Here is an 11,046-nt window from a genome sequence, read left to right as displayed (position 1 = left end):
TTCTTTTCCTGGACTGTTGTAACCCGGGTTCTTTGCTCCCTGCCTCCCTCATTGTTTCAACTGCTCTTTCAGCCTTCGGAGTTGCTTGAAGTTTCATCCTGCGGCAGCCCTGTACGTAGAGCTTGGAGGGCCCTTCGGAACGTAGAGTAGGGTTCCAGCCTCCTTTAACTGCCACCTTCCAGCCCCAGGGTAGTGCAGAGTACTGCAAATAAAGGTATTCTCATCATCAAATATTCCCCCATTTATTAATCCATCCCTTTATTTCCTACCACCAGCCTCACACCAGCTTTTCCTGCTCCCCAAGCTAGGAATTGAGAGGAGGTAACAGATGAGAAGCTGAGGCCCGTGGTGGGAACAAGGACTAGAGCACAGGGGTATTGGATCTCCTGCTTGCTCAGCTAGTTTTCTCCCTGCTGCACTCTTCCCAGAGCCTGGGGCTTCTTCCACACCTTCTGCATTACCCAGGCACAGCCCAACCGGTTTCATTTCTAGACTAAAAAAATGATACAGTAAGGACTTGGAAGGGATCGGGATTTTTTCACTTTATTGAATAAATATGGAAATATCACGCTCTTTGGCCCTGCTTCTGTGGATCCAGGGCAAAGGACTGCCATGCCCGGGGAGATCCAACAAGCTGCTGCTGTCCAGCCCTGCTCCTCCCCACTCTGCAAGGGCCCTTGCTCTTCCCTATTCTCACCAGAGAGGCACAAGTGCTCAGTCCCTTCCAGCGGCAGGCGGAGGGAAGAGAAAGGGTCTGTTGTTTTTCTCTCCTTGTTTCTCTCCCTCACTGCTGATCACCAAGCTGCTGACCAGGTCAGAAAGCCCTAATGGAAATCCTCCAGTGCTGGGCAGGCTCCTCCTCCTTTGGGGAGCTTGGCCTTGACTGATTTTTCTTTGTCCTGATGGGAAAAAACAGAGAGAGAGAAAGAAGAAAAAAGAAAACCCACAAACTTCCTTTGAAAACCAGCTTGTAGACAGGGCCTGGAGCGCACGCCCTAGACTCGGCGACTCAGAAACCCCGAAGACGCTCTGAGCGAGCTGGGAGCACCTGGCCTGCACCCCTGCCTGCCTGCACCCTCCTCCAGTGCCCCCCGGTCGTGGGCGTGAGTCCGGAAGTAGCCACAATCCAGCCAGGACCGCCGCTCGTAAACCTGGGTAAACCTGTATAAGCTCTGGCGTTGACAGCTGGAAGGCAGCTGGGACTGTGGCGGCGCCCCTCCCTGTACCCACCTCCGCCATCGCATTGCCAGAGTTGAACACCCCTTCTAAGTCCTGGAACAGCACCCACTTCTGTAAGGTAAAAACTGTTTTAACCATTTCCTTCGCCTTTTCTCCTAACCCCCACTGCTCTTTTTCCTCTCCAGCTCTGGGGAGGTGACACTGGCTGTCCTTCCACCTTGGATCTCTATAAGTCTGGATTTCGAGAGGAGCTCAGGCAGGAGTATGTAAAAGAGATGCTGCTTGGTCCCTACACTTCCTCCTTTTAATGACACCTTCCCCCTCTCCCTTGCTAGCAAGTAGACAGGGCACTGTGGTTGCCTTATTCTGAGGGGAAAATCTACATCATTAGTTGCGTGAAGATTTGGGTCAGAGTGAGAGGGAGATTAGAGTGGGGCAGTCAGGCACTTGAGGGGAGAGTAAAGTTCCTGGGGAGCCAGGGCAGGGGGCGAGGGTGTCTTCTTGAAGCTACATACCCGGTTTATATGCTTCTTCCAACTTTTGGCTATTTACTGCCTCTGGCTATAGGGAGGGGCCAGGGCTGTTTTGACTCCCTTACCGCCACCAGAGGATAATTCCAGCTGGAGAGAAAGTGTAGGACTTGAGTTAAGAAAAGAGGAAAAGCATGAAATCCTGATTTGTTTGAGTACCTATGAGTCTCAGAGTCTCTCCTGCTCTGAAATACTCCATGCCCAACCCACCAGGCGTGCTCCCTGTAGAGTGGAACTCCTCCATCACACTTCTGGCCCCTCTTCTGAAGCCTTAGCCCACTTAGCTTTTTGCCCAGATTCTCTGAGACCCAGCTCCCTCTGGTATCCAGCTCCTGGGTTCTTTTGGCCCACTGGCCTGGCCAACTAGTGGCCCAACCCCCGCTTAATTATTGATCATTTCTGGCATTGGACAGAAAAGCTAAGAAATAAGCGCTGTTTTTCTCCAAGCTTTTAAAAAAGTGTCCCAGGCTCTGGTTTCTGCTTCTAAGACTCATCCTAAGTGTCATTTGGGAAGGGAGGAAAAAAGGAGAGAGAGGAAAAAAAAAGCATAAGGCCTGCAGGCAATTTTTGCTACTATGATTCTAAATCAACAACATGTAAATGAGATGCAGCTAGCATAAATTATATTCGAATCAGGAGGATGATCAATTTGGGTGACTAGGCTTATTTCGGTGACTTTTCTGTTCCTCAACTTCACCCCCCAGGCTTTACCCTAGCCCTAAATTCCTGCCGGATTGCAAAAGGAAGCATAGTCTCAGGTTAGGAGGAAGCAAGAGAAAAGATTTCTAACAAGTTTAATTTCTCCCCCTTTCTCACCCTGATCAAGGGGGCGAGGGGAGTAAGGAGGTTGAAGGGAGATGTTTTCCAGGGGGCAGGGTTTGTGGCTTTTTATTATCTACGATCCATGGTGTTAATTAAATGTCTATGCTTAGCGCTGGTAGAGAGCGGGTTAAACAGGTCCAGAGTTGACATCTAAAATGACCTAGATGGGAATAGATGGAAAGAACATATGCACAGGTAGAGCAGTGGAGACGGAGCATTTTTTGTTTTACAGAAATCAATAATCAGTATTTTCATATTCCATGTAGTGGGCAAGAGAGTATCTCTGGGTTTGGGCAGTTTTTGGAGCATAGAGGACCTGAGGAGACGTCACTATCCCAACTCTAGCTGTCAAGAGAAGCTTACTGGAAGAATGGGGTCGGGTGGGGTGTGTGTGTGTGTGTGTGTGTGTGTGTGTGTGTTTTGTACGTCTAATCTGAAATTACTTATCAGAACCGATCTCTGATTCAAGTCCCCATGGCCTGCATTTCCCCTCTCCAGCCTACAGGAAGCTCCTCCCAGGATCTTTTTGTTGTGGTTTGCGATTGTGTAAAGCTGGAGTTGTGAAGGTGGAGTCCTTTGAGGAGAGAGACTTCTTTCTCACCAGTGTTTCTCCTTTAGGGGCATGGTACTGACTCTCTTTATTCTTCACCCCAAGCACTATATGACTGTTCATCTTTTTGCCCTTGGGATGAGGCAGAGAGAAGATGGCCCTAAAGATATAAGCCATTTGTGCTCAGGATGTTTCCTGAACAGCCAAGGGACAGGGTTCGGGTAGGGCAGAGGAATTACTCTCATTCTGGCTATGGTGGGGTTTACTGACATGATGCCTATTACAGGGTGAGCTAAAGATCACTGTATTAATAATCATTAGTATAGTTTTAACATTTCTTTCTCCTCCTCTTTTTCTTCTTTCTCCTTTTACCCGCCCTTTCTGTCTTGTCTCCATTCCTTGTCCTTCCTGTTTTAGGGAAGCTGACGCCACCCAATGTCTTCAGTCCCACCGGAATCATCCCCCCCAAGCCTGAAAGTCCTGTACCCTCGTTGGTCCTATCTGGTCACAGCAAGTTAGAGGTGAAAGAGCCTGGCCTGGGGCCCTTCTGTTTACCCCAAAGCTGTACTACCTGTAGCCAGGAGTGGCTAACAGACGCTAACCGAGCCTTCTGCACTACATTCCTTTTCCAAGACTTTTCTGGCTCTGTTTGCGTTCCAGCCCAATGATTTCCTTCTTATTGGATCGTTCTCTCTTTTGCATATCAAGCCTAGATTAAGCCAGTCCCTGAGGACAGTAAAGTCCTTTGGTGGCCCTCAGTTGACCCCTCCTGACCATGGAACACAATCAGCCTGAGCATCCAGTCCGTGGTGAGGCCAGGACTGCAGAGGTGGTCAGCCCTGAAAACCACGAGGTCCTGTCAGAACCCAATGAGCCCCCTCAGGACAAGGATGCCGAAGAGGCTGCTGGGGCAGCTGGAGAACAGGAGCCAGTAGATGAAGCTTTGCTGCCGGCCCAGGGCCAGGATAACCTCGAGTCTCCTCCACCTGATGCTAGCTCAAGCCAACAAGGGCCAGCCCAGGGGACACAGCCTGAGGTAGAGACAGTGGGGGCCTGCTCCTGGCCCCAAGAGCTTCCCCAGTCCCCCAGGTCCCGACAACCTGAGCTAGACTTCTACTGTGTAAAGTGGATCCCCTGGAAGGGAGAACGGACACCCATCATCACCCAGAGCACTAACGGCCCTTGCCCTCTCATCGCCATCATGAACATCCTTTTTCTTCAGTGGAAGGTAAGAGAGAGCTTGGATGGGGGCTCAGAAAACCTTGATCATTCTGATTTTCTCAAACCAAACTTTCCAGATTATTCTTCCTATTTCTCCAGCTTGAACAAATGAGATAAGATATTCGTAAAAACAAAACAAAACAATTATCTGTCCTACTCCTCTGTCTTCTACTGTCTAGCAAATGGGAATGCCTTGCAGTTTTCCACATTCATTCCCTTGCTCCAGTTGCAAGCCTTTCTTTTCCACCACACCTGACTGCTGGACAACCCCTGCCCTCCCCCTGCCTTTCTATGGGTTCCTCCTTCAGTGCTCCATGAAGGAAAGCACACACCTGGCTAACACTTTGATCACTCTTTGCCTCCAGGTGAAGCTGCCACCTCAGAAGGAAGTGATCACATCAGATGAGCTCATGGCCCATCTTGGTGAGTGACGGGGCCTTGAAGAGCAATTACCCAAAAGCTTCCAGTGCTATCTACTCAGCCAGAAATCCAGAGTGTTGAGGGGCTCCCCATTCGGGGATCTTATGTGGCAGGGAAGGTAAAGATCTGTGGGGCTTCTCTGCAAGGCTGGGGAATGAAAAGGAAAAGTCAAGGTGTCAGGAGTCCTGGGTCGTCACCCCAATTCTTCCCTTAGCTTTCACACGTGACCTTGCGTGTACCCTTCACCTTTGTGGGCCCATTTCTTCCTCTGAGAAACTAAGGCCCTTTGCATCTCTGAAAATCTGTGGTTCTGTGACATTACCTCCATTCTCCTGGAGAAGAGGAAGCAGCTTTTTGGACTGTTGGCAGGGTAAGCTGATAAGGAATCCTGTCTTGTAGGAGACTGCCTTCTGTCCATCAAGCCCCAGGAGAAGTCAGAAGGACTTCAGCTTAATTTTCAGCAGGTGAGGCGAAAGGTCTGTGGACATGGGGGTTTGCAGGCTTATAAGGGGACACCCAGGCTATTAAGAGAGGCCTTTCTGATGCTTCTCAGGAGGGTTCCTTGAACCATAATTTCTTTCTGCAGGAGGGGGAGGGTGTATCTCTGTCCTAGAAAATATGTTCATTTACATAAGATAAAGAAGGGTTGAGACAAGGGAGGAATTTCCATTGTAAGAGAACACCAGGGAAGAAAAGCAACAAGATTAAAAAAATTTTTTTTTTTCTGGAGGTGGGAGTAGAGTGGGGGGAGGGGAGGCTAGAATATCCATCATTTTCTTTTTTTTTCCAGTTTTACTGGGATTGAATTGACATATAACACTGTGTAAGGTTCTTTTTTTCCATTTTATTTTGTTTTTTAAATTGAAGTATAGTTGATTTATAATATTGTGTTAGTTTCAGGTGTACAGAGTAGTGATTCAGTATTTTGCACATTATATTCCATAATAGGTTATTATAAGATACTAGGTGTAATTCCATGTGCTATACAGTATATCCTTGTTGTTTACCTATAGCACTGTGTAAGTTTAAAGCATACAATGTGTTGATTTGATCTATCCATTATTTTCTTTTCTACCCCAGAATGTGGACGATGCAATGACAGTGCTGCCTAAACTGGCCACAGGTCTGGATGTCAATGTGCGATTCACAGGTGTCTCTGATTTTGAGTATACACCTGAGTGCAGCGTCTTTGACCTACTAGGCGTACCTCTGTACCATGGCTGGCTTGTTGATCCACAGGTGAGGGTAGGGGGCGCAAGTGAGACTCAGTCAGCTCAAGCTGAGAGAGAAGCAAAATTTTGTGTGGAGGGGTTTAGGGAGGTAGGGAGTAGATTGGCTCGGGAGGGGATTAGGGCTTAGAGGCTGGATCCAGTGCAGAATTCCTTTAATTTTCACCTTTTTGGGGGGTAACATTCAAATACAAGCAAACAATATGGAAATAGGTCAATTCTTCAGACCTCAAAAGTTTCAGGAAGCTTTGGTCGTAGGGTTGCCGTCCTTGTGGGCTTGCTTCATTTCCTTCCTGAAAAAGATCTCCATTTTTTTGGTACCCCCCCACCCCGTTGCTCATGCAGAGTCCTGAGGCTGTGAGTGCAGTTGGGAAACTGAGTTACAACCAACTGGTAGAGAAGATCATCACCTGCAAGCACTCCAGTGACACCAACCTCGTGACAGAAGGTGACCTCCCTCCCTTCTCTTCTGTGGCCCTTATGTGGAGGGAATGATGGCTACTTAGGTTTAGTGTTTATTGTCTGTCTCCCCACCATCATGTCCCACTAGAATGTGAGCTCCATGAGAGGGAGTTTGGGGAATTGTCTATTTAGTTCACTGACGTATCCCCCGGTACCTAGTGCGATGCCTGGCAAAAAGTAGCTGCTCAGTTAGAATCTGTCGAATGATTGAATACAGCCAGGCTTCAAGGAAGCGATTTCACAAGGTGGGACTGACCCCTAGGGCTTTGACAGGGGCTCTCTGGATGATCCTACCGTGGACTTTGCATTTAAGCCACCCGCCCCCACCCCCCTTCTTGTGCCCTGCTGCCAGGCCTGATTGCAGAGCAGTTCCTGGAGACCACCGCCGCACAGCTGACCTACCATGGTCTGTGTGAGCTAACAACAGCTGCCAAGGAGGGCGAACTTAGCGTCTTTTTCCGGAACAACCACTTTAGCACTATGACTAAGCACAAGGTGATGAGGGTTTAGGAGGTGGGGGGTTGGAGTGCTGTCATTCCCTCATGCCTTTTTCTTCTGGGTCAGTGTTTCAGTCAGGATAAGGTAGCTTAAGCTGTGATAACAAATGACCCCTGAATCCCTGTGGTTTACCGCGACAAAGGTTTATTTCTTTTTTCAAAAAAATATTTATCTATCTATTTATTTATTTATTTTGGCTGTGCCGGTCTTAGTTGCGGCACACGGGATCTTCGTTGCAGCATGCAGACTTCTTAGTTGCGGTATGCGGACTCTTAGTTGCGGCATGTGTTCGGGATCTAGTTCCCCGACCAGGGATCAAACGCGAACCCCCTGCATTGGGAGCACGGAGTCTTACCCACTGGACCACCAGGGGAGTCCCCAAAGGTTTATTTCTCACTCATATTGCACGTCCGCTGCAGATTGGCTGCAGCTCTGTCCCACATCATCTTCACTCTGGGGCCCAGGCTGACAAAACAGACTTTATCTGGAACATAGGAGGGGGAAGTGCGGGGGTGGGGAACACACCGCACGCGTGCTTTTAGTGCTTCTGCCTGGAAATGACAATGTCAGTTCTGCTAACATCTCACTGGCCAGAGCGAGCCATAAGGAGTAAGCCTGCCATCAGTGGGACAAGAAAGTGTAAATCCTCTCCCAGGAAGGGGCAGTGGAATTTTTGAACAATACTGTAGTTTTCCAAAGCTAAAAATTGTCTAAGCTCTCTAGGAATTGAGTAGAAGAGGGAAAGGTCTTTGGTTCTCAAAGGATTTATCCTTATAACCATCAGGCGAGCCCAGAGAACCATGGGAAGTAGGGTAGGAAGCAGGGTCGTATGCGGGACTTTAGCCCGAGGACTCCATGCTTGACCACAGTGACCACCATACTCACATCCAGCTGACCACGACTCAGACAGCCCTTCCTTCTCCCCACAGCCGCGCATATTTCTAAAAGATCCCCATCCCCACACTGACACGTTCCAGCTAGCACACCGATTGATTCCAATGGTCTCTGTGCATCTCAGATAGGTGCCTCTGTCACCTGTCTCACCAATGCACTTTGTCCTCCTCTTTGCAGGGTCACTTGTACCTACTGGTCACCGACCAGGGCTTTCTACAGGAGGAGCAAGTGGTGTGGGAGAGCCTGCACAACGTGGACGGAGACAGCTGTTTCTGTGACTCTGACTTTCACCTAAGTCACTCCCTAGGCAAGGGACCTGGAGCAGAAGGTGGGAGTGGCTCCCCAGAAAAGCAGCGGCAGGTGGACCAGGTGTGTGGGGCCTCTGGGGAGGGTGCAGAGAGCATGTCCGCCTCAGAGAGCTTCTTGCCACAGGTGCGAGCTGCCTGCATCTTATTATCTAGAGACTGTGACGTATGACAGCCATGCCCCTCTCCTCTCTGTTACCTTTCGGACCATCTCAGCACTTGGTGTGTATTCTCTGGCACCAGAGGTAAAATACTTGGCTGTCTGTGTTGCTCTGGAGGAGAAGGAGCTGGAGAATTGGAAGGATGAGGAAAGGCTGCTTTTGTTGTTGTCGTTATTTATTTATTTATTTTTTTTGCCACACAGCTTGTGGGATCTTAGTTCCCTGACCAGGGATTGAACCCGTGCCCCCTGCCAGTGGAAGCTCAGAGTCCTAACCACTGGACTGCCAGGGAACTCCCAGGAAAGGCTGGTTTGGAAACCTAAACGCAGCCTGGACATCCCCCCGCCCCAGCCTCCCTCACCACCCCCGTCCTTTCCCCTCTCCAGGACTACCTGATCGCCTTGTCCCTGCAGCAGCAGCCGTCGCAAGGCACATTGGGTCTTAGCGACCTGGAGCTGGCCCAGCAACTTCAGCAAGAGGAGTACCAACAGCACCAAGCCGCCCAGCCCGCAGCAGCACGGGCCCTGTCACCGCAGGTGGGTCTGCTCCCCCTGCCCTTAGCGCTGCCCCTCCAGTGTTCCCACATCCCCGGCGTGCCACTCCTGCTTCCCCTGGTCCGGACACTTGTTATTCCTGCCATGTCTCTTCACGGTTTCCCTCAGGGCCTTTCTCCTGTCTGTCCCTCTCCCCTGGGTCCCTTCCTGTCTTTCTCTCCCCACTGCCCCTCCCAATACTGACCCTGCTTCCATCTAGAGTCTCTGTCCTGGGCTCTTCCACAGTTGATGGGTGACCAATTGTTAAATCTGATACAGGGGAGAGGAGCTGCATTTGGACGCCCAGCTGCCGAGCGTCGGCAAAGGCCGAAGCAAGAGTCCGACTGTGTCCTCCTGTAGCCCCGCTCAGTGCCAGGCTGCCTTGCCTCCGCTTTCAGAGGCTGGGGCTATTTTGCTTGCTCCCCAGCTCAACTTGAGATATGCAGGGTAACTTATTTATGGAACGTTGGGGATCAGAGCAGGCAGTAAATGCCAAGGTCAGACTTGGTGACGTCTTTGCCCTCACGTGCTGCCTCCTCTTCCTCCCAACCATCCCGGGCAACATTGGGTTTGGTGGGGTGAGGATTTCTGATTCCCAACTCCCTTTCCCCAGAATAGTCACATTAATATACAGACTCAGGCTCCAGGGTGAGGTCCCTGTCTAGAACCCATCTCCCCTACTTTCTGCTCCTGCAGGCCCACCCGTATCCATCCGTTTGTTTCAGGGTTTAATTTTGGGTTTCTATCTCCATTATTTGTAATGCCTTCCTAGGGGTTTGGAAATAAAACTTCTTTCCTGAGGTCTGTTGTTTGCCTTACCCTGCAGCTATGGGGTTAAGTATTTGACTCCATTGAGGAATGCAAAGAGGGGGAGGGGGAGGTAAAAAGATGTGAGGGGGTGGCCTGTCATTTCTAATACAAGCAGCAGGGGGAGCCAAAGCCCGCTTTTTCCTTTTTTGTTTTTTATCTGTTTTCGATAGGTCTTCTTTTGGAAGTAGTACTATAATTTGGGAGGTGGGTTTCCAAGTTCCTGCTTTGGACAGATGAATTTGGGGATTGTGCACCCTGCTAACCCAATCTTCCCATGCAGGGGAGGGGTAGCTTGATCCTCTGCTTGCCTCTCAGGTCATACAGATGGTCCTTTGCTACCTCTAACCATTTCTGACCTCATTGTGGTTCCTGGTTCTCAATTATTTTACCTGAAATTTCCTGGGGAAGAGAGATTAATGGGGGTGAGGGGAGACACCGAGGGGAGGGGGGTTGTTGACAACTGCAGTCTAGAGCCTCAAACAGGACTCCTGTTGAATATCCAAGTGCACATGACAGGCACCTCCAGCTTCAAGGCCTCTTCCCAGCCCATGTCCTGCTCCACCCAAACTTCAATCAGGGAACACAAATGACAGTGAAGCTTGCCAAAAGAATCCAAATATCAGTGAGATGTGCTGGCCAGAATACGGAAAGAATGAGTAGAGCAGAAACTATCAAAGAGATCCCATCATCGCATACCCAAGACAGAGCTAGGGGACCCAGGTGCAGACATCACTTTGAGATGAGGGAAATTAAGGGATTTAAGAGGAACTTCGAGTTCCAGACTCCACAAGAAGCTGGAACATGTGGTGCTCAAGTGAGGGGTTATCTTATTTGGAGGCCCAGCTGGTCTCCTGCAGGCTCAGCCATCCATGGGAATCTCAGATCCTTGAAGGTCATGTGGGGATGAGGTCTCAAAGGTCTTCAGCCCTGCACAGGGCTAGTAGGGCTGACCGGCAAGTTGCCTTTCACTGCATTCTGCAGACAAGAAAGTCAAGTATTAGAAAGACCCACCACCACTATGGCTCAGGTACTCTGTCCTCTCCCTCGTGCTGGCCCAGAGCTTGTGTGGTGCCTGGAGTCCTGCACTAAATTCACCAAAGACCCATGAGTTCTCCAGGACGTGACTATGCTCCACTGTGCGCAGTGTGGAGGTTAGGGGTGAAGCTCTGGGGCTCCAGGTTAAGAACCAGCGAAGTCTCACCTGGAGGGAAGAGTAGAGGGACTTCCCAAATTTCTTTTTGAACTCAGCTTGGATACTTAAAAGATCAGTCTCACTTCGAGAAATAAGGATGCGCATCAGGACTTGGTAATTGTCTCAGTTTCCTGGTGGAGGAAGAAACAGAATGTGGATGTGGTGGTAGTGACATTCTCACAGAGTAGGGATTGGACCGCATGGCGAATTATTCTAGGGAGTGTTGGTGAGGAGAGAGTC

General features: G+C 49.8%; 1 protein-coding gene across 1 annotated transcript; it reads left to right on the top strand.

Moving 5' to 3' along the window:
- The first annotated feature begins 717 nt into the window (after positions 1-717).
- On the top strand, positions 718-9,604 carry MINDY1 (MINDY lysine 48 deubiquitinase 1). The gene is made up of 11 exons (XM_068540739.1): positions 718-813; positions 917-1,297; positions 3,499-4,309; positions 4,668-4,725; positions 5,122-5,186; positions 5,803-5,961; positions 6,297-6,399; positions 6,766-6,908; positions 7,983-8,174; positions 8,658-8,807; positions 9,084-9,604. Exons 3-11 carry the CDS (start codon positions 3,857-3,859, stop codon positions 9,162-9,164), a joined length of 1,404 nt encoding a protein of 467 aa, XP_068396840.1. The 5' UTR covers positions 718-813; positions 917-1,297; positions 3,499-3,856; the 3' UTR covers positions 9,165-9,604.
- Positions 9,605-11,046: the final 1,442 nt, after the last annotated feature.

Source organism: Eschrichtius robustus, chromosome 3 (genome assembly GCF_028021215.1).
Source record: "Eschrichtius robustus isolate mEscRob2 chromosome 3, mEscRob2.pri, whole genome shotgun sequence".
Lineage (NCBI taxonomy): Eukaryota > Metazoa > Chordata > Mammalia > Artiodactyla > Eschrichtiidae > Eschrichtius > Eschrichtius robustus.
The sequence above is the reverse complement of the archived record's forward strand: the minus strand, read 5'-3'. Positions and strand labels throughout refer to the sequence as shown.